Below are 24,974 nucleotides of genomic sequence, written 5' to 3' on the forward strand. Positions count from 1 at the left end.
CACGGTTTTATTTTCCTTTCACACCTCTCCCATGCGTTCCAAGGGAAAAAGGAAAAGATGCGATTGAGGGAAACATGGAGATGAGGAAGGAAACTGGCATGAATCCCTGGAGGAGTTACTAATTCTGATTTTACAGGATGATACATCCGAGGATCCCCAACTGTTTGTGGCATTTGAAGAACAGCAGCCTCTCTCGCCTCTCTTGCTCCTCCGCAGGTCATGTGGACCTGTCAGTCTACTTGTTACCAGTTTACCTATCTGTTGACCTCTGCAGCTTTTTGTGGACGTCCCCTCTGTGCTTGCCCTTTAAGCTTCTATCTCTGCTGCTTTTGTGAACTGATTGCCAGTAAATGTAGTGTCTCCTCAGACCTTTTATATATGTTCAAATATAACATCGATGCCAAATCATACAACAATGCACACCAAACTGGTGCCAATTTAACACCAACGCTCACCAGCTGAACTCCACCATTTCCCTGGACAGCTGATTCATGATCATGATTACAGAGGAACAGAGGAGATATGAAATGGTTCACGTGGGTTGGACAGTTGAATAGTTGGCTAAAGCACTTCATGAAAGAGCAGCTTGAAAAATAAACCCACCAATAAGGGAAAAAAAATTCAGAGCTGAAAATATGTTATGTTAAAGTTGCAGTTTGTCTTTAAATATAAACTTAAAATATAAACACAAATTTAACATTTTTAGTCCCAACAGTCTTAATGTTTCTCCACAGATGTTCGGTCCTTGGTTTTTTCTTCTTCTTCACAGCTACTTGATTTAGTGTTTAGATTAGTCTGATGTCAGTTTTTGTGCATGTTCGCCATATTCAGGGCTTTCCCAAATCAGTTAGTGAGTAGATGAAGAAGTGGATGACTGTACAAGTGAGAAATGTGCAACTGTAATATCCCTAAACTAAGATCATATGATAGAAAGGAGCAGAAATATTGAAGATATTTGATGTTAAAATCAGCTTTATAGTCTGACCAGTAGGCTACTGGATTTTTGAGGGTGATATTTGGAAGTAAAAACAAAACTAATCCCACAACAATATTTTATTTGGGGTTTTTTTCCATAAGATTTTTGGTCAGTATCCCTTAAATTTGTTTTTATTTAAGATGTGTGAACACAATTGGTACTGTATAGGACATTTTAGCTTGATGTGATGGAGACACTGTTCCTAAATTACCTAAAAATAATCAAACCGTATATTTGGCATTTCTGTGCTGCAATTTGATTGTTACTTATCGACCAACGTTTACACCAATACCAATTTATCTGCAATAAGCAAACATTAGCTGAGCAGTCTAATCATATTAAGACAGAATACTTAATAAATCTTAGATTAAATGCTTGCCTGCTGTACTGGTTTGTGTTAGATTTAGCTAATAAACTGGCAGCACATTGTAATACTCTACTAACCCATATTCTCCAGCATAAGTTTCTGATTTAGAGGATTTTTTTTCATTTGCTTTGAAATTTCGCACAATATGATACAACACCTGTGTGGCCTGAGCGTAATCCCACAGTTTACCTGGTTATTTATACCCTCCCAGTAAGTACAGAGAGCCTCCACTGCTGAGAGTGTGACTTCATGTGGAGTGACACTCTGGTTCCTCCGCAGCAGTCCATCATGACAGTTTGGTAAATGGCCTCGAAGCTGCGACCGTCCTTCTGGCACTTAGTCCCATCTCTGCTGAGCTCTGTTAGTGATTGCTGGGCTCTCGGTCTCTTCCATGATTATCTTCGGCTCAACTTCCAGGACCACCAAGAGTCATGCTGATAAATACTCATACACTTCTCTGGATTTATTTTCAGCACAATTCTGAGTTGAGATCTGAGGAAAATGCCTGGTTAGAAATACCAGGCATTGACAACATAACACTAAAATCATTAAAGGTGCAGGGTTAGAATAGAATAGACTTTATTGTCATTTCACAAAAAGTACAACAAAATATGCTTTGCCGTGCCTGAATATAAAAAATAGAAAATACACTAATAAATACACAAACACTCACACACACACACACACACACACACATACATACACACATACACAATCATCCCAAATCAATAATATATTTAAAAAAAGCATTCAAAAGCAGCTCGAAAGCAGTATTGCACAAGTTGTCCTATTCTTGCACATTTGAGTTAGGTTGTAATAAAATTATTCTCAATACAGTTCATGACACAGTGTTTGGTTTTGTTCAGATCAATGATGGCTCTTGGATAAAAGCTGTCTTTCAGTCTGGAGGTGCAAGCTTTGAGTTTTCTGTAGCGCCTCCCAGAGGGTAACAGAGAGAACATGTAATGACAGGGGTGGGTCGCATCTTTCAGGATGTTGTTAGTCCTGCGGAGGTAGCGTGTTCTGAAGATGTCCTCCTGAGTGGGCATGGTGAGTCCAATGACTTTTTCTGTTCTTATGACTCACTGGAGACTTTTCCAGTCTGCCTCTGTACAGCTCACATACCAAGCTGTTAGACAGTATGTTTGAACACTACACAGTCTAGTGGTGATGTTGGGCTACTGTAGAAACATGGCAGTGAAACATGGTGGGCACCATGGAAGAGAACCCGCTCCCTCCATAGATATATAGGACTCATTCTAAGGCAATGAAAACACAAGGATTATTATTTTCAGGTTATTATACACAAATTAAAACATACTCTGCCAATAGATCCCGCCTAAATCTTACACACTGGTCCTTTAAATGTGTTTTTAATTACCTTAGAACAAAAGTAAAATGGACAACATTTCGATCCACATCTTGGGACCAGGTCAACATTTCACATTTTGAATGTTTTCATTGGTGCTGTTTTAGTAACTGTGTATGTGATGTGCGTATAATTGCACCCTTTCATACTTACTTTTCTTTAAGATTTTACTTTTGCTAAAGTAATGCTATATTTGTTTGCCTTCTAGTAATAATTATGACTTGGATGTCAACATGAATGATGATTTACTAGACATTTGATTTATCAATCAATCAATCTTTATTTATGTGGCACCAAATCACAACAAAAGTTATCTCAGGGCACTTTTCAGGTCTAGACTGTACTCTCTAATTTAATTCAAAGAGACCCAACATTCTCACATGAGCAGCACTTAGCGACAGCGGCAAGGGAAAAAAAACACTTTAACAGGATGAAACCTCAAGCAGAACCAGGCTCCGGGTGGCCATCTGCCTTGACCGGTTGAGGTTGAGGGAGAGAGAGGGAGTAAGGGAGAAGAGGGAGAGAAGTTTATGATGTTATTATGATTGTGCTCAATATAGTCAAACTAAGTGTTAGAGATTTTAATTATACAGCCCATACGTCAATGGAGAGAGTAGACAGGAGTCCAGGATGTCTTGCATTGAAAAGGTTTATTTCTCCTTGGTGGAGAAATGAATGAATGATCTGTACACGTTATGTTCTGATGCTCCCTTCAGTTCTGAAGTTTCTGTCCTCCAAGGATTGACTTTAAACCACACAGATAATGCCACAGGTTTGAGCCATGCCCAAATATGGGCAGATCCAACACATCTGCAATATACAGAATTTAGTCTACTGGTCTATAGACAAAACATCGCTTAGACCTTTGTCCTCCATCCAACACTATATCACACCTTTGACTCCAGTTATCTTTACCCCGTTCAGGGAAAACAGTCAAACACATATCTGACCTTGGCTGCTATAGCAATGCTATCAGAATGCCTCCTGTTTTCCCCAAAAGGAGCACACTCACTGCTCAAGGGGAGACAATGTCTAAACCCAACATTTGGTGTGGCCCAAATGGCCGCAAAGCCTAGTTTGACCCAGTGCATATTAATGATAGAAAATACCTTAACAATAATAGTTACATTAACTACCTTATGATACAAATGTGGCATAAATTACACCCACCCATTTACATCTGGTGAGCTCCAGCAGGTTTTTGGGATATCAGGTGGAACAGACGACATTTCAGATCAACTTGTTGTGAAACAATAAAACAGTCTAAACAATTATAAATTGGATACATCTACTTTTATATTGTATTTTTCTACTCAAAATTATATTGCTTTTACTTTGTCCTTTAACCAAACACACTATGAAGGTTCAGCAAACAGCTGTATATAACTATACATCAACATCAGACCACAAGCTGAACCCCTACCCTCCATCCAATCATCTAAAAACAGTTCATTGTTAATGAAAACAAGGGAAACATTGTTATATATTCAAATAAGTATAATACTACCAAATGATTCTCAATGCATAGTTAAGGTGCCAATACTGTTGTACATACTTATGAAAAACCACTCAGTGGAGTTCACATCAGTATATGTTGCTAATATAAAGAGCTTGACTCCCACAAATGCAGCACGTCTGTTTGTCTGAATCATGATTGAGGTGCTGAGTCACTGTCTTTGTTGTAGATGAAATCAGTCTGGAGGGGATGGTGGTGCACAGAGCTGAATGCAGACCAGTCGTCAATGACAACTACATGAAGCTGAAGAAGTGAGTGAACTTTGAACACTGCCACAGTTTGGAGAGACTGAGCGCTCTAAACGTGCTTCAGAGTTATGTCAGAGTAATGTAAATGTCACACTGCCTCACAGTTCACTGGGTTAGAAAGATGGGATAGAGCTAACAAAAATATGATTTAGTGGAAATATATGAATGAAAATATAGGTTAAAAAAATAAAAGCACTGAAAAACGACATAAGATTTGTGCAGTAATGTTGGTCTTTAATAGTTTTCCATTCAACTTATAAAGCTCCTCCATTAAGTTAAATAGCTGACATTTTAGATTTACACTCGATGATGATGATCTGCCATGTGTAATATTTCAGTGTTGCAAAATATGTCACAGTGTCTCCTCTACAGCGAGGGAGCAGACCTAACTACTGATTAATTATTCATACAATTGTGGTAATCATACTCACAAATGCACTTTAAATGGTTACAGCAGCAATTGATTTTTTCCAAAAATGTGCCATTGAATTAGCTTGACGAGACAAAATCTGTTTCAGTGTGGTGAATTAATTTCAACAGGAGACGTGATTATGTTTAACTGTCTGTTTGTGTACATACTGTAAACCCTTCAATCCACTCATTTGTTTTTTTTAATGCTTTTTGACATCCTCTTCTCTTCACTGGAATCCGTTATTCCAGTCAGAGTTAGTGGATGGTATTGCTATAGCAACTGCATCACTGGCAAATGCTCTTCTACAATAAAACCCAAGGCAAACACACAAACAGTTTCCTTTTAGTATGTGAGACCACTTCTGTGTCAGCCATTTAAACCAACAGAACACATCACAGGAACACACTTTTAAAGGATTTAGCTGGTGAATTTCTATCATCTATTATCTATCTAACAAATCTCATGTGCAGAGCAGAACCAACAATAAGCTCATCCTACTTAAAAGTATTGTGTCTGTATACAAAGCCTGATATATTGTATTTGTCTGTGCTGCAGAGCTCTGTTGTTGGCCTTACGTAATTTAATAACAAAATAAATGTAATTGTAATCCGTTAGTTACTGAGAAAAAATGTGTAGTTAAATTAATTACCTACTCATTTTTTAATATTGAACATGTTAGTGAATATATATATATTGCTGTTTTTAACAATATTCTATAGATTTGGTAAATAAATCATGATGTGGGCTTATTTGAAACACACATGGGCTTAAATTATGTCAAATTACTAATTAAACCCGTGCCAGACTTTTGACTTTTTTCATAAAATATTGTTATTTTATATTCCAAAATCTACATGAACTAATGGGTACATTTTCAAATGAGAGATAAATCTTGCTTTATAAGAAATGATCTCCCTTACAAATCATGTCAATCATCAATCCACAAGTAATCAAATAAGTTACATTACTTATTACATTTTAAACAGGATAACTAGTGATCTGTAACCTCTTCCATTTCCAAAGTAACCTTAGCAACCCTGGTTATTATCCCAAACTATTAAAAGCACACCACTGCTGCACTGGGTGTCATGTTTCTTCATCCATGAAGTCAGTGGTTACTGTAACTTGTTTAGAAATGGATCTTAAAAGCAAAGAATCCTTCCTAGCTTGTTGTGGTACGTGTCACAGCCTCTCGACTTTGAACTGAAGTTAACCCTAACCCTATAATATAGTACAACATCACATTTGTACAACATTTGTTGGCAATAAGAAAAAATATAGAGATTCAGCAGCCAAATCCTTTAAAGGGGGGATGGTTCATGTTCTTGGTCATCAAACTATCTTTTTCAGGTTTGTGTGCTGACCAGTGTTGTGATTCTTAGAGGTTGCAGATGGTGATATTTGAGTAAAGTACACACTGAGCTTGCATTTGTCCAATTGTATTTAATATAACACTTGACAAAGTCTTCTCTTTTCACTCCTATTTTGTAATCTCCCATTTGGATGGCAGCTGACAACTGTCCCTTCATCATGGCAGGCTACAGGACATTATGTTGTCATGGTGGCATCTGTGTGTGTTTGTTTGTGTGTGTGTGTGTGTGTGTGTGTGTGTGTGTGTGTGTGTGTGTGTCCTTGTGAGCATGATCCAAGAACAGTTTTGGTAGAAACTTCACCACAGATGCCCATAAAGTGATTTTATGTAGCACTTTACCACATTATGATGCATTTTAAAGGGTAAAAATATATTTAGAAATCACTTTAAAGGGGACATATTATGCTTTTTGTGGTTTTCTTTTTCTCTCATTTATATTCTGCCATAATCCTGCTATCTATACTAAACACGGTGAACGTTCAAAAAAAGAAATTAGTAGTGAAATCCTACTATTATAGTTTGTTGCATGATTGTTGACGTAGCCGGCCTAAAGCTAACCAAAGCAGAGCAGAGTAGGGTCATCAGGAGGGGGAGGGGGGCTTAAAGAGACAGGAGCTGAAACAGCCTGTTGTAGACAGAGGCTGAACTGAGGAGCTGCATAAAGAGTCAATATAAGGAAGTTTTTAAAAACCGTAAATCATGCAAATCTTCCAGTGGAGCCCCAGAATATAAAGACCTGGAAATGTGCATGATATGTCCTCTTTTAAGATACATAATTAAAATCATAATTATGTGTGTTTTCTTTATTGATTTGTCACTGTATTCTGTGGTATTTATTTATGATGCTATCTGTATTTATTTTATATTTATTAACATAAGTAGGATGAAATATGACTCATCTACAAATAAATGAGACAAAAAAAGAAGTATGTAGACATAGAAACCATTCAACCATTGATAGAAAACTATCAAGTTTTACGTAACTGTTTATGGTCATCAGTCATTATGAATATATTATGGCAATCATGACAGGCAGCTGCAGTGTGTTGTATTTAATGTGTCTTCCAGGCCTATAATCTTTGCTGTATTCAGCCATCAATCTTAATAAAATGTGTTCAATGACGTGTAAAGTCACGATGAATGAAAGTCAACAAAAAATAAATAGAAAGCAGAATATCTTTGAACAGAGCAGCTGCCATTACATATTTGGTTAGTTTAACCTCAAGGTGCTGACAGTTGCCTTCATGCTAACAGGCACATCTGTCAGTGGAGATCAAGTTAGATCACAGAAAACAATAAAGCAAGTTTGGAGCAGAGAGAGGCTGGGTTTAAACTGTCTGTGTGTGTGTGTGTTTTAAGGCTGCACATGCAAGAGTCTACCAAGCCTCAGCGTTTGTCTCAGCAGCTGGAGAGAGCCATCACTACTGTCTTCAAGCCTGTGGCCAACCACGATTTCAATGTGAGAACAGTTTCATTAAAAAACAGTATCGCCCATTTAATGAGGTAATATTTCTACAAAATAATTAATAGACACTAAAACACAGTAGTTGCACTGAGGTAATGTGGGTCACTGCAGGTCTGACCTGCACAATGTGCCTATAAAAAGTAATCATTAGGTCACCAAGCAGCCTCAAACACAAACTGTATATTAGAAAGTTGTAAATGACAACCATACGGTGTGTTGATTGTATTTATTTTACTATATATTATTACACTAGTGGCATGTAAGGTATTTAAAGCAGCTATAATTGATTTCTGATTTTCAAATGACTCCTAGTCATGAACCAGAAGCGACACTGCAGTTACCCTCGGCCTCACAGAGCTTTATCACGATTGTTTAACTGTCTGGCTGCAACTTTACGGTTTTGGATCACTTTCATCGTGCTCAGTGTTGTTTTCAGCCCCAGCAGCAGGCAGCTATTTTCAGAGAAAAAGGCTTTAAAAATCCATTGTGCACTACCTGCTCAGCACCAAACAGCAAACAGACAGTTAACGACTTGCTGGAAATCACAGTGGAGCTAAAGAGCCAGATATTTCCCTCAGGACTTGGTAGAGATCAAAAACAGGGGTAAAGGAGAGTGAATATTGGACCAGGTGGACTCTAAATGAATTTTAATGCTGCTCCATGTAAATGGATGCATTGTCTGTGTCTAAAACCACACCCTTGTTCACTCATTCTCTCGCCCCAATATAACAAACACTCAGTAGTTTAGTTTATACTGAGCAGCAAATGGAGATTTGGATATCGTCATTTTGCATCATCATGTGATAAAATTCAAATAGTTTAAAAAAAGATGAACATTTTAGCTTGCAGTTGATACGCCACTTCTTTCCACAGTTTTGGTTAAATGTTATAATAAAAAATAGGTTAAATGAGGCACAAAAACCACTTTGATCATTATGGTAAAATACAAAAACAAAAAAGGTCATGTAACTTTAGAACATGTAACTTTAGAAAAGTACAAATGAACATATTATCTATAGTATATACTTTAATTATGATTTAAAAAATGTAGTAGTAGTAGTAGCAGTATCTGTAGTAATAGTAGTAGCAGTAATATTCATTATCATTCTATAGGTGGAGTATGAGAAGAAGAAGAAGTCAGAGGGGAAGATGGTGCGAGCTGAGCGGCAGGTGGTGTTGGACATGCTTTTCTCTGCTTTCGAGAAACACCAGTACTACAACATTAAGGACCTGGTGGACATCACCAAGCAACCTGTGGTGAGCAACACACACACACACACACACACACACACACACACACACACACACATATATACACGCACACACACACATATATACACGCACACACACACACACACACACACACACACACACACACACACCAATATAACGGGAAGGACAAAAAAAAAAAACAATACACCTGCCCACTATCCACCTTGATTTGTTAAATTTGAACAAATCGCCCACAGCATGACGTTCATGCCTGTTCACACTTCTGTTGTGGCTGAAATTTGGGCCAACACGCACACATGCGTGCGCGCACACACACACACCCACACACACACATACACACATGCACATGCACACACACACACACACACATACACACACAAGATGAATCGATACAGCACAGTGGATTCGTTCCAGCTAGCAGAGAACAGCAATGTGTAGGTGCTGATGAGACCTGGAGGTCCTCCTCTCCCTCTGATTGCATCTGATTGCATAACCATCGGCTGAGTAGGAGTCAAATGCCGCAATACACTCCATCATTTCTCTCCTAAAGCACTTGGCTAACACTCAAATTAAATGAACTGAAGTAACCGAAATGCCCATTATGAAAAGTCTTCACACTTCGCTGTTATTCATCAGGTACAGTGATCACATCTCTACAAGCCTAACAGAGACACCCAGTGGTCGTCGGAGAATTGGCTCTTTCACACTGAATGGTCTGCTGCTCTTGTAATGACAGATTGTCTTCTAGGCTCCTGTCCAGTATTAGAAATTAGGTTTGTGTTGGATTTGTGCCTCTTCAGTTTTACCTGTTCAGATGAAAGTGTGAAGTGAAGTTGCGTGTGCGTATACGAGCAGTGCCACAGGGAACCCAGCTTTTGAATGAGTCACAAATTGGCCGTTCAGACATCTTATTCTGTGTTTTCCTGCATTCTGAAACAAGTGTTCAGATCCTTTTATTTAAGACAAAGTGCCAAGACAGCAATGTAAAAATACTCCATTACAAGAGCATGAAAAACCCTACTTCAGTAAAAGAACACAAGTATAGCAGAATGTACTTAGAGTAATAAAGTAAAAATACTGTATTGTCCCTCTGACTGATATATTATTATATCATTAGATTATTAATACTGTGTTAGAGCAGCATGTTTCTGTTGTAGCTGCTGGAGGTGGAGCTAGTTTCCACTACTTTATATACAGTTAGCTAGTTTAGTCTAGCGGTTCCCAACCTAGGGGTCAGGCCCCTTCAAAGAGTCACCAGGTGTCATAGTGATTAATGGGAGAGGAAAGAAGAAAAAACAAAGGTCTGATAACGCAAATCGGTTTTAAGTTTTGGACTTTTTCTCTAATATTTGATTTTTGGTGAAATATTGGATCATTTGAACATTTATTGAAATTAAACCATGTGAGAAGTTTGGAGGGAAAAATCACTATTTGATGGAGCTGTTAACAACTCATAGACATCTGAAATGTGACACTATACACACTGCTTTTTATAAGACGTCAAAAGCCAAAAAATGTTGATAACCACTGATTTCATCTTTAACAATGTGTTGTATTTTAGAAGCTTGTTATATATCCATTGTGTCAAACCTTCAACTGAAAAGTAACTAAAGCTGTCAACCAAATTTTCAAAATAAATCTAGTTGTCTGTAAATTTGACCCTGTCCTCTGTCTGGTTCAGACCTACCTGAAGGAGATCATGAAGGAAATCGGTTCGTACAACAGCAAGGGAGCTCACAAAAGCACCTGGGAACTGAGACCTGAGTACAGACACTACCAGTCTGGTGAGGAAGAGGAGGAGATGCAGACCACCTAGTTCCAACGAAGGACAGAGCAGAGATCCAACCTGATGATGATGATGATGATGATGATGATGTTACTTGTAAGGGATTTAATTTTTTCTGTGGCTTCCCGAATATAGATGTCAAACAGGAAAAAAGCCCCAATATGGTTTAACACACATGCAGACAGTATGTGACGTGTTGTTTTTGGTTGACATTATGATTGGGTGTGCAGTTTAATTTAAAATAAAGTCTGTGTAAAAATGACAAACGAGAAAAATGCTGTTATTGATTGAAATATTATCAGCAGTAATTTGTTGTGAAATATAATAAATCAGCATTCAACAACTAAACCATCATCATCATCAATCATAAGAAATCATTAATCATTACTGATCAATCCACACATTATTTTCTCAATTCATCGATTAATAGTTAATTAATTGTTGTAAAAAGTGACTGGAACCAATTACTTATTTGTAAAGTAACTCATTTTCTTTTGATTGACTAATTGTAAAATCGACTGTCATTCAGCTGCTCATATTTCAGTCAGTTGTTTTTTTTCATTTAACAAGTCAAACAAAAAGCTCAATTAAATTAAATTTAAAACATCAGGCCTGTTTATTTTTGTCAAAGTTTAATTTATCTATTTGTTTATTTTTTTTTATATTTCATGCCTGAAATGTTTGAAAGATAAATTATAGGTCTTAAATAAATCTAAAAAAAACCCTACTTTATTTAAAAAAAAAAAAAAAGTATGTGTTTATTAGTTAACAGCTAGAAGATGGTCTGGTTTGGTTTTTGTGTATTAAGGAAATAATGACGTCCTCCCCCAACATAAAGCAGCCAGTTAGTTTCAACAGCGGTAATGAATCGCATTTCCACTCATTGTGTACCTTTCTGGTCCTGTAACCATGGCAACTGTGGACAGCCTTGAACCATATTTTTTTCAGTAGATCTCACAGAAACCTGCTTCTGCTGTTTTTTTTTCTTTTCTTTCTAATTTTAAAGTATGTTGAAGGTCTGCACACACCCTCTGTTAAAGGGCAAAAATTAATTATGTGATTTAACCTCAGAGTTAACTTTTAAATGAAAGAGCTGCTGCTGGGTACAGTTGTCACTGAGCTCAAGACCACTTAAAGTACGGGTTCACAATATTTCAGGTCGTGCAGGTTTTTTGCTCGATGTAATCATTCCTCCTTATCAAACTGACCTTTTTAGAAGATCGCCTCCAAATGCCCTTTCAATGGAAGTGATGGGGGACAACATCTGCAGTCCTCATTTGGAGCAAAAAAATGCATTTAAAGGTTGATGTGAAGCTTCTATGTGGATATCTGCCACATCTAAAGTCTTTTGGTATTTTTGGTTTTTGTGATCAGTGATTGGCCGTTTTCTTGCTGAAATGCATCTTGAGTCATTAACTTCTACCCTCGCAATTTCATATCCACAAACCTGTACCTTTCAGTTTGTTTTTTAATTAGATTTAATGACAGTAAATGGAACTCTGCTCCATCTGTTGTGACTCTTTGGTTTGACATGACACAGTTAACAGTCTCTTTAATGAATACACATCTTTCCTGCAGTGAATACGGCCATACACAAGATAATAGTGAATAACTAGATTGTTTTAAATACACCAACTTAGACCAAAAAAAAAGGATCAATCACCGATTAATTCTGCCCTCATTTTGCAAGCTTTTCTATCAGTGTTTCTGCAGGCTTCACCAAGTTAAAAGTAAGACATAGACATTTTAAATACCATAAAAAAAGGTAATTTAATACCTGATTCAAAGTTTGAAAGGTAAATTCAAAGTGTGATGAGGCCTAGAATTATTTACATTTGTCATTAATTCCAAGCCATATAATTTCTAATTAAAGTAATTGACTAATAGAACTAATTTCTAATTTTCAGAGTGTGATTACTGTGTTCAGACTTGCTCAAAAGAATCACACCAAGGGAAGAAGAAACCAGTTCAATTCAACTGGATCAAAATAAATATTGTACACACCTGAAGACTCAAAATTAAACCCAAAAATTTGATTTCAAATTGGAATTGAAATTTTCCCAGAAACACAGCAAAACTCAAAGTGGTGGTGCTAGATTTTATTTTCAAATTAAAACTACAAGTCTTTTTCGAGGAAGATGGAATTTTATTTAATGCAACCAAAAAACCCAAACAGAGGTCTGAGGTGGTCCACCTGTCTATGGATCATTGCTAAAACACAGGCAGACGACCACTCTCACCGCCCTGCCTTCTTTTTTTTTTTTCACTTTTCAAATTACAAAAACTGGGCTAATCCTGGGACACAAATCAAACACTGCCAAACAAGCCAAAAGAAAAGAGTTTAAAAACTGTATTCAGTGACTAATCATGTTTGATTCACCCAGCCTCTGGATTGGTGCGGTGGGCCACGATGTGAATTTACAAGAATGTTTCTGTTCAGGCATGATGTAAAATAGTGCTCCTGCTGTCTGGTCTTACAGGGTGGGGAGGGGGCAGGGGGTGTTTGGGTGGGGGCAATCAGGAAGCAGCAGCCAGTTGAAAAGCAGATGTTGTTCCAGGTAGTTACTAGAAGAAAAAGAAAAGAAGGACACATCAATACTTCATCTAACATAAAAGCAGTTAGACCACTTTCACTCTGGTTTCATCATGATCTCTGATTTAATTCAGCCATACAAGTGCAACACTAGTAGCTGGCCAGCAGATGTCGCCATTTTAATTGAATCAAATGCTTCAAAACAGAACCATTTTCAAACACTTTTTTTTTTTTTTTTTTTTTTTAAATCTGTAACCACACCTGATAAACTCTTCATTTATGGTTGATGGAAAGAACTGTTGCTGCAACTACACTATTAATGGTAGTTTGCCTGTCTGGAATTGTTTAGAGCAAAAAGGGGCAAAAGTTGTTGAATTCAAACTTTTTGGTGGGGGGGGGGTATTTATGCTGGAGGATTTGGCCTGTGGGCTGCTGTACATTAAACAAGGCTCCTGGTTTTCTACAACAGCTTCATTTAAGAAAAAAAACCAAAACACTCTAGTGATGTCTTTACCCATGCAGACTCTGACAGTACTTACACATTTCTCAACCTCCAGACCATCTTTGAAGAAAAGCATGAATGGTGTGATGCCATCTTCACGGTAGTCCAGCAGTCCAACCAGGCCATCTGGGTTCATGGACTCCCCTGTGAAAAACTGCAGAGAGAAATGATGATGTGTCAGATAACAAAACAAAACAGTGCAAGTTCAGTTTCTAAAGAGATACTAGTTGCATAAACAAACTATGAAAAAAAAAGGAGGCTGGTTTTACAGTTGGGCTTGTAACCATTTCTCATCACTTAATTAGTTGGTCTCTTAAAAAATAAATAAATGAGTTTGATTAATTACGACTGGGACTGGACTGTGTCTAAGAATTTAAAAATAAGTGTTTATTCACACAGGTCAGGAACTTACTGATATAAACTGTCCTGCATATTACATATTAGCACATTATGAACACATTTAATATTTCCTATCTTAAGACTGACATGCCATTACTTTACCAAGATCCTCTGACCTCAGCTACTTTTAGATGGAATATGTGTAGTGAATGAAGTGTGGCCCTGCATAGTTACCTGGTAGTTTGCGATGTTTCCGATGATCTTCTTAACTTCTGTCTGGGCCTCTTGCATAAATGGCTTCACTCTATCTGGGGAGGACTCCTCGAGCTTACCCTTGATGCTGGACATGCAAAAAAAAAAAGTACATAAATGTAAGAAATTACAAATCTGTACAGCTACAGTTAGAGATGTGTCAATCCAACTTTGTACTGCCCCGAGTTGAAGCGTGTTACAACATGTATCTGATGTAACCATGAAATGGAAAGCTCAGTGCTGTTATCCAGTCCTAAATGTTAGACTTCTTTAACCAGTTGAGATTGCATCAACTTAACATTTCTACCACATCTGGTCTCAGGGCAGACATGATGTGCAGCAAAGCCCCGTACACATGACACGTTGCATTTTAGGATTATTGATGCTGTGTACAGATACACTGCAGTGACTGGCTTATCAACTTGCCACTGGTTATGCTGGGCTCTAGTACTGGGCTCTAGTGCTGAAACATTCCTTGGAAGCTGTTCACAGGATTTTTATTAGATCCATTATATTTTTAAGAACTCCCCGAAACATATTCAGACTTTGAAAATCTAAACATTTATTACCTGGAAACGTCAATCTGTTGCAGTATTACAGGAATTAATTACTGATATTTACACAAAAGATTATGAGTGCTGACCAGAACGTCTTACACGTCTCTACAAAGAAACATCAGCTGCACTGGGTCACAAGACCTTGTTGTGTTTTTTCTTTTTACAGATGTGAGAAGAAACCTGTGATTTCCACTTCCACCCATCACTGATACTCACGTCTTCATGTATTCCTTGATGTAGACCATGTACTGCTTCTTGTCGAAGCCTGTCTCCTGCAGTTTGTGGTTAAGGACAATGTCGACGCCTGAGACGGAGCTAGACTCATTACCCTCTACCGCTTCCTCAGCAGAGGCGTTGGCGCCTATTAAAGCATCGTCAAACCCTTCTGTCCTGGTGACGGTCTAGACACACAAATGACAAAAATATTTCAATTTCAAAAAGGTCACACTGGGAAGAGAATTGTTGTTAATAAGGATGATGTGGGTGAAGATGGATGGACGCCGGAAGTAAGTTCATTGTAGTGTACATGTTCGCTTGAATATGTGAGAACTAACTTCACTGTATCTGTCTAAATCAAGTTTGGCTTTCACAAAAACCTCTGAATAGTTAACCAAATTCAAAAGTAACACTGACATTTGGAGAGAAAAAAAGGCACAATCTATAATCTAAATGTGCAAAAATTAGATCTTTTCAAATAGAGACAGTGCAAGAGGAATATATTTTATTATATTATCACATTTTAATGCATTCTAGAAATAGTGCTCTTGAACTGAACTCAAAAAGACCCTGTTGGAACACAGTCTCCATCACAATTTTGTACATTATATTGGAAACATTCATATAGTATGTTTGTGGTCAAAGTCTGATAGGAGCTTTAAAAAAAAAAGGATATAAAAACAGCTCATGGTGAAGTCACGTAATGACACCCTCTACGTCACAAAAGGAGTGCTCATCACATGACTCAGATCTCATCTCTGATGAAACAAGTTGAGCAATGAGAACATTTGGATGATGATGATTACACCACCAACACACAACTTCTGTACAACTTGTAGGCAAAATGCTTTAGAAACAAACAACTGTACTAAACTCAGGCTGCTTGTTAGTTGAGTGGCATCTTTTGATATACTTTTATTAATTTCTCTCTTGCTCGGGTTGACTCTTCGAGGACAAGTCTGCAAGTCAAGTCTTTAATACATTTTGGCACAGGAGGACTGTGGACCTTGTCCCCAAGTACTTACATTTAAAGAGTATTATGAATTGAGCTCCTAAAAAGGTCAGTTTGAACAGGAGGAATGATTACAACAAGAAAAACCTGTTTCAAATGTTCATTTCGACACTTTTAGAGACGGACTTGAACAATTGGGAACTGTAAACTGTTTGTAGGGGGATTTAAATGTGGTGTGTTAAATGAACATGTAAGCTTTATTTAAGCTTTTGTTTTGTGGTTTATGATCACATCTGTGTGTCCGTATGAGAAAGGAAAGACATGAACCTGACAGCACATCCCTGAATGTAAAAAAACAAGCTGCTTGATGAGTTAAATGTTTAAACAATTGATTAAATCTATTCTTGTAAATGCAGTGCTGGAGTTCAAGTTGTGTTATTGTTTTATTTGAGTTCATAATAAGTTTATAGTCATTACTGTAAAAGCTGCAATAAACAGATTAACATGCTTCATAGTCTGTATGGGTCCACTGTGCTTCTGGTTTATTTTCAGTTCCTCACAGTAATTTAAGACTGATGCTGTCCTTACTGTGTAAATACCATGAACATTGCACACACGTATATAATCTCAGGAACATCTGCATATTGCACATTTAATAAATAAATATATAAATAAAAGGCTTATTTACACAGACTGCTTACTCTAAACTGCTGCGTCAATTTAAATGTATCCCAAAGGGGATCAATAAAGATATTCTTATCTTATAACTGAACCCACCCCTCCATTTCCCCCCCCCCATACATCTCACCCTATATGTGTGTTAGTAATCAAATACCACATTATTTGTGATCCAATACTTCAATATTGCAGGGATATCTATTGGTGCTTTCATAAAATATTTACATAATGAGTTAATAATGATCAATAATGTGGATATAATGACCGGGTGAGTTAAAGAGCAATAAGTTAAATAGGCTGGTAAGTTTAAAAAATGTCATAAAAGCAACCTTTAAATCCAGGCAAAAAACATATATGCCATATCATGTTATAACAATGTTCAATATTTAAAATCTAGTCTCATAACATGATATAACAATGTTCAATATCTAAGATCTAGTCTCATAACATGATATTACAATGTTCAATATCTAAGATCTAGTCTCATACATCAGAATACTGATGTTATACTGATATATTTCCCAGGCCTAGTTCGTGTTAATTTGTCCAGCCATCCTCTGACTCACCTTTCCTTCAACTTCATAGAAGATGCCGCTCTCGGATACTTTGACTTTGTAGATGTCCGAGAACATCTCATCACCTGAGGAAAGAAGACATTTTAAGCATTATTATCACAGTTATCAAATCATTTAAAAAAAAAAAGAAAAGAGAAGCCACAAAGCGTTTCCTGTGCTTGGTGCTATAAATCACAGGAAACAAAACATCCTGAGCAGCTGCCAAGTTAGGAAACAAACCAAACATCTCGATGTAAAATAACGAGTTGTACAAATAGAGAAGCTGCTTTGTGCCACGTTATCTGGTTAATGCTAATGCTAACAAGTAAGGGGAGAGAAAAAGAGAAAGAGCCGGTCAGACATTACTGCTTGATTTAAACAGCAGCGATGGTTTCATGATGCCCACAGGCCGCACTGCGATACAATATCATGACGAACATTTATACCGTCCACCACCATTATCTTTACCGCCCTACTGACTGCTGCGCACTTTAAATCAACTTGCCGGTAGTTAAACCTCGGACACAGCAACCACCCTACCCGGCCTGTAGCTCACCGACAGGGAGGCTAACTCTCTGCTAACACGAGTTAGCATTAGCCAACTCTTCACTAACATGTTTATAACACCTCAACAGTTACCCCGTAACTACAGAAACCCCATCAACACGAGAGAGGGAACGAAACGGGAATACTTACCGCTGATGAGACACCTGTAGATATGCATTTTTTAGCGGCTTCGGTGTTAAATCTTCCAGAGACTGAGAAGAGGATGGCCGCCCCAACAGCGCGGAGGAGGGAAAAGAGCGATCAGGCCTCAGAGCCGAGTATTTACATCCTACTGACGTCACCGGCCGCCCTCTGCTGCCACCCTGAGGTTAGTGGCCATGATCAGTACTACACAAAACCAACAAACCCACTCCCCACACTAAAGTCTGGCGCGTGGCTACCTAAAAATATGATTACAGCAGGAAAAACCTGTTTCAAAGTTAATTTAGACATCTGACTATTGTTTTAAGACAGACTTTAAAAAATGTGAAGCAGTCGTGGTATGATAGAGAGATAGACAGATGTGCAGTTTAGTTTATTTATTCAAACATGTTAAAGTAGAATATTTATTGAAATACATTTGATTCAACCTGTTTTGTTTGGCATTATAAACATATCACAAAAAGTAATGACATTTGTGTTACCGTTGGAAAGCCTATTTATTGTAAGGAACATGCATTTGTGGGATGAGAAGCAGAGCTGTGGGTTGCACCCATGAAAAAATTGTCAAATCTTGTGGGATAAGCTTGGTTGTGCTGTTCGTGCAAGAGTGACCAATCTACCAAACACAAATTTCCTTACTTTTTGTGCTGTTTATAATGCCAAACAAAACAGGTTGAATCAAATTTATTTCAATAAATATTCTATTTTAACATGTTCGAATAAATAAACTATACTGCACATCTGTCTATCTCTCTATTTCTCTATCATACCACGACTGCTTCAAAAGTATCAAGTAGCATCCTGTGGCAGATTTAGATAGGCAACATGGGCAGCCGTCCAGGGCAGCATCATGCCAGGGGCAGCGCGGGGCACCTTAATGTCACTGTGTGGGTCAATTTACCTTGTTACAGTGGATACCCTCGTTCCAGTTTGTGAACTAGCACCCATGATTGTATATAATTTCAGTATTTCTGGTTGTTATGTTTATGTGTGTGTGTATATGTATATATATATATATATACATATATAAATAAATATAATGTGTACACACACATACATTCCACCACTGTTAACAGAGTGGTACTGTACAACATTTCCAGTTCCTGTTTTCCTCAAATGATTTCTAGACAGGAAAAAATAATTTTGGATGTTTAAAAATCTCATTTATTCATTTAGCTTTGTAGTTATATTGTCTATAAAATATAGTTCCCCAACACAAAAGTCTAAATGCTGTGGCAAAGTCTTGTTCAGGAGGAATAAAGTCCTGATGGGGACATAATGAGTCCTTTTATCGTTTATATAAAAAGGTGCAGTGTGTAGGATTTAGTGGCATTTAGCTGAACAGACTTGGACTATAATATTCAAAAGTATGTTTTAATTAGTATATAATCACCTTAGAATGAGCCCTTTAACATCTAACAACCTCACCACTAGATGCCACTAAATCCTACACAATGGTCCTTTAATGGCTTAAAATGAGTCAAGATTAAATATAGTGTGGTAAAAATAATGCCACCCATCTGTAACTCAGATTCCTAAAAAAACCTTCAAAATGAACGATTGCAAAAGGAATTACCCTCATAACATCTTCACATACTATGACCTGTGGTGTGGGCCCAACTCGACATTTTGACTGCAAATCAACACAACAAAACAGCATGTTTCTATTATAGTCTGAAGTACTAAGCAAAGATAAACATTAGACATTCAAATAACCTCTCAATCAGCAGACATCCATTAATTGTAAAGCAACTTTATTTGTCCTTTATCAGCATATTATTTTGGTACAACACGCACCATTTCAACTTCAATTGTGATAATCTCAAACTATAATGGATCGTCTATGTAAAACCTGAAACAGATTAATGTGTCACCATCAACCCACCCTTCATCCACTGAGCAACACAGTGAGATGACATAAGTGTACGTGGGAAAAGTATGAAGTCCAATTATCTGCACATTGTGAAATTCATTTACACACACACACACAAAAAAAATAAATCAGTGGGGGACACCTACAGTAAAAAGTACACAGAGGCAGCATTTGGAGAGAAGGCAGGAGCACAGTTACAAAACAATAGTGCTTTCAAATAACCTATTTTTTCCCCCATTACTATTTAAGACTTCCTCAAGGAAAGGGAAAAACAATCCCCGAGTGGAGCAGATGAAGAGGACCAGCATGTTCAAACTGAGCACATGCAACACAAAAGAACAAAAAAAACAGACATTAAAAAAGTAGTCCATGTACAATTATACAGACAAAATAAACTTATGAGAATTTATTGACAATGATTTAGATACAAGTGCAACAGAGCAAACGTAAACTAGATTTGCTCCAAATGCCTCCTCCGACATGTTTCCCATTTGAGACTATACATTAGGATAGAGGAATAATTTCTCATCCCAGGCTGCTGGAGTCAAGTGTCTGTGATGGAAGGTCTTGACCAGCAGTCCGATGATCAGTGTTAAATTCTCAGATGCCTAATGACTATGGATTCAGCTTCACCAGGAGGGGATGCACTGCACAAGGAACACCTCATTATCCAAAGTCTTATATGTTATGACCTAAACCAAGTTGTGAATCTTTACATTTCAATGGTCTAGAGCTGTCCACAGTCTGTGATGACAAGCTTCTTCGAGGGGGCGCCTCCCTTTGTGCCCAGCGCTCCCATCTGCTGTACCACATCCATGCCATCCCGCACCCAGCCGAAAGCCACATGTTTGAAGTCCAGGTGTTCAGCCTTCTTCAGGGTGATGAAGAACTGCGAGTTGTTGGTGTCACGCCCTCGATTGGCCATGGAAAGTATGCCCGGGCCTGTGTGCCGAACGTCGAAGTTCTCATCTTCAAACTGGCTGCCGTAGATGGACTTGCCTCCTGTGCCGTCGCTTTTGGTAATGTCACCACCCTGCAGGACCAAAGGGGAAGTTAGTTAGTTAGTGGTGTTACATGCAAACCCCCCCCCCCCCCCACCACCACCACAAAAGATACAGTAGATACAGATAATTGTTTATTTAATTTGTTCAATTATTATATTTAGACCATCTATAATCAATATCATCAAGCTCTAGAGAAAAAGTTTCTTTCACCACAACTTCACACTTTTCTTTCTTTTGTTTTGTTTGAATGGGGGCAGTTCATTAAAGCAGGGTGGTTCCAATACATTTTCAGCCTTTAAATGCATTAATATGTAGATCCAACTCCACTTCCTGGGTGGTACTTAATTGTCTATGGTACATTAAACAATACGCCCCCCACCAATGCAGCCCACTGCATTGTTTTAACGCAGGGTTGATTTGGGTGTGAATATAGCTTTAAGCTGCTTAACAGGTCAGCAAAACTACCCCTGAACCAGATTAAACTCTGGCATCCTTTCTTCTACTGTTGTCCAGTGTGATCCCCAGTCCTCAGTTTGGCTGTCAGATCCACACCGCATTAGGATTTTATTACTGAGCCATGATTAGAATGTAAACTTTAATTTCTACCTGACTGAATAGGTACAACCTTTTTTCTTCTGTACTTGACTTTTTGTGTTTAGTGTAGACAAAGTACCGTAGACACAAATGCACTAAAGTTATAAACACAAACATACATGAGCAAGTGAGAGAGACTAGTTTTTAGCACCGAGCAACACTATAGTTAACAAGAAATGAAGCTCACGTGTAACTTTTTAATTATTAGTGTAAGTGAAATCTTAACAGTCTCCTAACCTGACACATAAAGTCCGGTATGACCCTGTGGAAGATGGAGTCCCGCAGCCCGAAGCCTTTCTCTCCAGTGCAGAGAACCTTGAAGTTCTCCGCTGTCTTGGGAACAATATGGGAGAAAAGCTCAATGGTGATGGTGCCCAGTAGCTCTGCATCTGCTGTCACTGTGAGGAACACTTTTGGGTTAGAGTCTCTGGAGTGCTCTTGAATTCTCGACATCTGCGGTGGGAAGACACTCGAGAGATCATCACTACTTTGGCCCATGCTGCTCTGACACTTGCAGAAAGTCTTCTTGAAGGATTCGGCTATCTCAGGGGTTTTGAACTTCGCTGCCAGTTGCTCCACAGCGCCATCACCATCTGGGAAACGGAGAAAGACGAGACCATCAGCAAGAGGACGGCTTAAAAAGCATCAACACATGTTAGCACAAAGTCATGTATTTTGGTATAAATGGCTAACAGGCTGAAAAGTGACTAAAACTGGCATGAGGAACCAAACCATCTAATTTCAGTCATACCAATATGTTTGATAAATTCAATCCTTCATAACCAAATGTGTCTAGTGAAGAAAAAATTACTACAAAAAAGGGAAATGCAACTAGAGGTGGGTGTAGAAAAATGTTTTGTCAGTCATATGGAGGCACTAACTTTATTTTGTCCTGTTGAATGACGTAAAACATAAATATAACTGGAAAACTGCAGCTTCTTTGGGAGTGTGTGATGTGAGTGTGCGGGAGAGAAAGAGAGATGGCAGGTGAGCTGGATGTCAATGCACAGTCAGGTTAGCAGTAAACTGTAAATTTAACAGTAAATGTTCAGTATAAACTAAAGTTTGTCAGAAAATAAATGCCTCAGCTCTTCATTAATCAAGTTGATTTCACTATTTTTTGTTTTCATTTTGAATATGGTGATGGGGTTAACCCTGACACGTGATCTGCAATTTAGTCATAAATCTATAAAACGGTCTCTCTGCGCATCCTGATCAAAATGGTAAGGCTGCAGCTTATTTCATGTTGTTCATCAAAATATTATTCAAATCTGTTTATTATTACCTATTGACATTTTCAAACCACGCCCTGTTTAACTTTGAATTTCCTGTTTTCAGAAAATAGCCTGATGTATTAAGATATCTGATTAATTGTTACTGAGGTAAATGTGATAATCAATTGTGATATTCAGTTGATATCGTCAAGCCCTACCAGCTGATGTTCTCCTTCAAAAAGATATCTGTTGAATTCACAGAAAATCCATTCCTGCTTTTTGTAATATTTATACAACAGTATTCATAAAGGTAAGTTATTTAAAAAAAAAAAGCAGTTATGCTTATCTTTAATTATAACAATTTGAATCACTATTTTAGACACAAATTGAGGATTGCATCTCTCTGACAACAATTGGTGCTCCGAACATGGAAATCAAAGCTGTGTAGTAACAAAAAGATTCTTCTACATCGATAGCAAGTTAATTACCATTAGACTGAAACTGAGAGCAGACAAATACACTGTGTGACAATGTACCTGAGTAGTCAGTGGCTGTCCAAAGCAGTGCGTTTGCTGAGGCGTTCATGGGTTTGAGTTCCATCGCCTCTGTGATCGTGTGGTTAGCACAAACTCTCAGCACCTGCTCTCTTCTCATCAGGATTCGGTAGAAACGCTTGGCTGGGTGGAAGAGGATCTTGAGGTCACCGATGCCACGCTCCTTCCACTGGCCAAGGTCCCGGTCCCATCGGTACAGCTTGGCACGCTCCTTGAACAGGATTTCCTCATCTTCCTCTCCAGACTTTGTCTCCACCTGAGAGAATTCAAATGCACGATGAGGAGGAGTGATCCTTTGCCCCATTCACTAAACTGTTCTGTGGGTCTTTTTGCCCCTTATTGTACCATGGTGCCATTTTTTCAATCTACAAAAAAATCATATTGAGATGATTTATCCAAACACACAAAAGACTGCATAAAATCTAGATAATAGAAAAAAAAAAGAGAAAAAGATGTGACAAGAGAGGCGAAGAAGCCACAAGGTTATACAACTCCCCTCAATTTGAAGAGGAATAGATAGATATTTGACACTATTTGCGAAGCAGATGAGTTTTAAATCTTACACAGGAATTTCTTTCACTTGGCTTGATGACGATCTGTAGTTGTTTGAAACGTCTCAAATAAAGGTAAAGGGAGCTCAGATTCAGTGTGTGGATACTCCATGTATCGTAGTTTAATTGTTTTCTGTGTGTGCAGCACCTATCTCTCTGACGCCTGTGTTCTTACTTCATTTTCAGCACACTTCTAACATGTCATCAAGGTTTAAAAATATATATATAAAATTTAAAAAAAGTGCAACACTTTTGTCTCAGCGTGTGGTGATTGGGGTCTTAAAAAGGGATCAAAATGTTGGAGCACAGCTTGATATTTGCCAGTTGTGTGTCAGCTTTAAACATAATCACACATGTAGAATGACAAAAATCAACACAGCACCTTCCAAAAGCACTGTGTCCAAAAAAGCCAATGCATCATAGACAGTTTGATCTGTATGATAACCCTGTGTGAATGACGTACCTCTGGCAGTGACACGATTGGCTCAAAGTGAATGTCTACATTATTAGGACCTTCCTCTTCATCGCTCCCCTCTACATCTCCGTCATTTTTGGGTGGCGCAGGACCTGCAAATACTGTAGCTCCTGCGTTTGCCCAAGAGAAGTTGGAGTCTACACAAGAAAGAAAACAGTAGATATGTATGAAAAAAAATAATTTTGTCATGTTTGAGAAACAGTTGTCAAAAAGAGAAAAGAAATGTCAGTGCTAAAACCTACCGTTTGCTCCAAAGGCAAATCCGTCTGTTTTATTGGCCAAGTCAGCAAAAGAAAAGCCTCCCAATGAGTTGAAACCGAAGCCAGAGGAGTCTGTGGTGGGAGACAGAAAGTTCATCATCATCAAATAATGAAAGTAAATTTCGTCTTTTATACCTCTCATTTTTATAAATAGGATTCCAGCACACAGCAGGTTGGATACAACAACATGAACACTGTACAATATAACCTGGAGGAACAGACACAAGGTGAAGCTTTAGATGAAGTCTTTTGTTAGCTTATCCACCTACTGGGTTCATAGAAACATCTAAATGAAAATGGAATCAGCCCTCAATCATACTTACTAGTGTTTAATCATATTTCATAAATCACAGACACTAAAGCATCACTAAAGTTCATTTTAAAATAGTGGAGCCAATTTGAAGCACATGTGTA

The 24,974-nt window shown here is 38.0% G+C and overlaps 3 protein-coding genes across 3 annotated transcripts in view; 1 reads left to right on the forward strand and 2 right to left on the reverse strand.

Annotated features, from left to right (window-relative positions):
• Positions 1 to 10,774, forward strand: part of LOC128368082 (general transcription factor IIF subunit 2-like) — a 51,198-nt gene extending 40,424 nt beyond the window's left edge. Inside the window, exons 5-8 of the mRNA XM_053328819.1 lie at positions 4,398 to 4,479; positions 7,620 to 7,719; positions 8,839 to 8,982; positions 10,640 to 10,774. Of these exons, the coding sequence (XP_053184794.1) occupies positions 4,398 to 4,479; positions 7,620 to 7,719; positions 8,839 to 8,982; positions 10,640 to 10,774 (461 nt within the window). The remainder of the gene's footprint in view (positions 1 to 4,397; positions 4,480 to 7,619; positions 7,720 to 8,838; positions 8,983 to 10,639) is intronic.
• Positions 10,775 to 12,828: 2,054 nt separating this feature from the next.
• tpt1 (tumor protein, translationally-controlled 1) lies at positions 12,829 to 18,152 on the reverse strand. The gene is made up of 6 exons (XM_053328766.1): positions 18,024 to 18,152; positions 17,340 to 17,413; positions 15,144 to 15,328; positions 14,353 to 14,458; positions 13,817 to 13,933; positions 12,829 to 13,309 (listed from the first exon to the last, which is right to left on the reverse strand). The coding sequence occupies exons 1-6, from the start codon at positions 18,049 to 18,051 to the stop codon at positions 13,307 to 13,309; spliced, it is 513 nt and encodes a 170-aa protein (XP_053184741.1). The 5' UTR covers positions 18,052 to 18,152; the 3' UTR covers positions 12,829 to 13,306.
• Positions 18,153 to 19,778: 1,626 nt separating this feature from the next.
• ranbp2 (RAN binding protein 2) overlaps positions 19,779 to 24,974 on the reverse strand; it is a 28,646-nt gene continuing 23,450 nt past the window's right edge. The window contains exons 25-29 of the mRNA XM_053329241.1: positions 24,543 to 24,632; positions 24,289 to 24,437; positions 23,257 to 23,530; positions 21,744 to 22,099; positions 19,779 to 20,941 (exon numbers count right to left, since the gene is read on the reverse strand). Coding sequence (XP_053185216.1) covers positions 20,636 to 20,941; positions 21,744 to 22,099; positions 23,257 to 23,530; positions 24,289 to 24,437; positions 24,543 to 24,632 — 1,175 coding nt within the window. The 3' untranslated portion in view covers positions 19,779 to 20,635. The remainder of the gene's footprint in view (positions 20,942 to 21,743; positions 22,100 to 23,256; positions 23,531 to 24,288; positions 24,438 to 24,542; positions 24,633 to 24,974) is intronic.

This window comes from Scomber japonicus, chromosome 11 (assembly GCF_027409825.1).
Source record: "Scomber japonicus isolate fScoJap1 chromosome 11, fScoJap1.pri, whole genome shotgun sequence".
Lineage (NCBI taxonomy): Eukaryota > Metazoa > Chordata > Actinopteri > Scombriformes > Scombridae > Scomber > Scomber japonicus.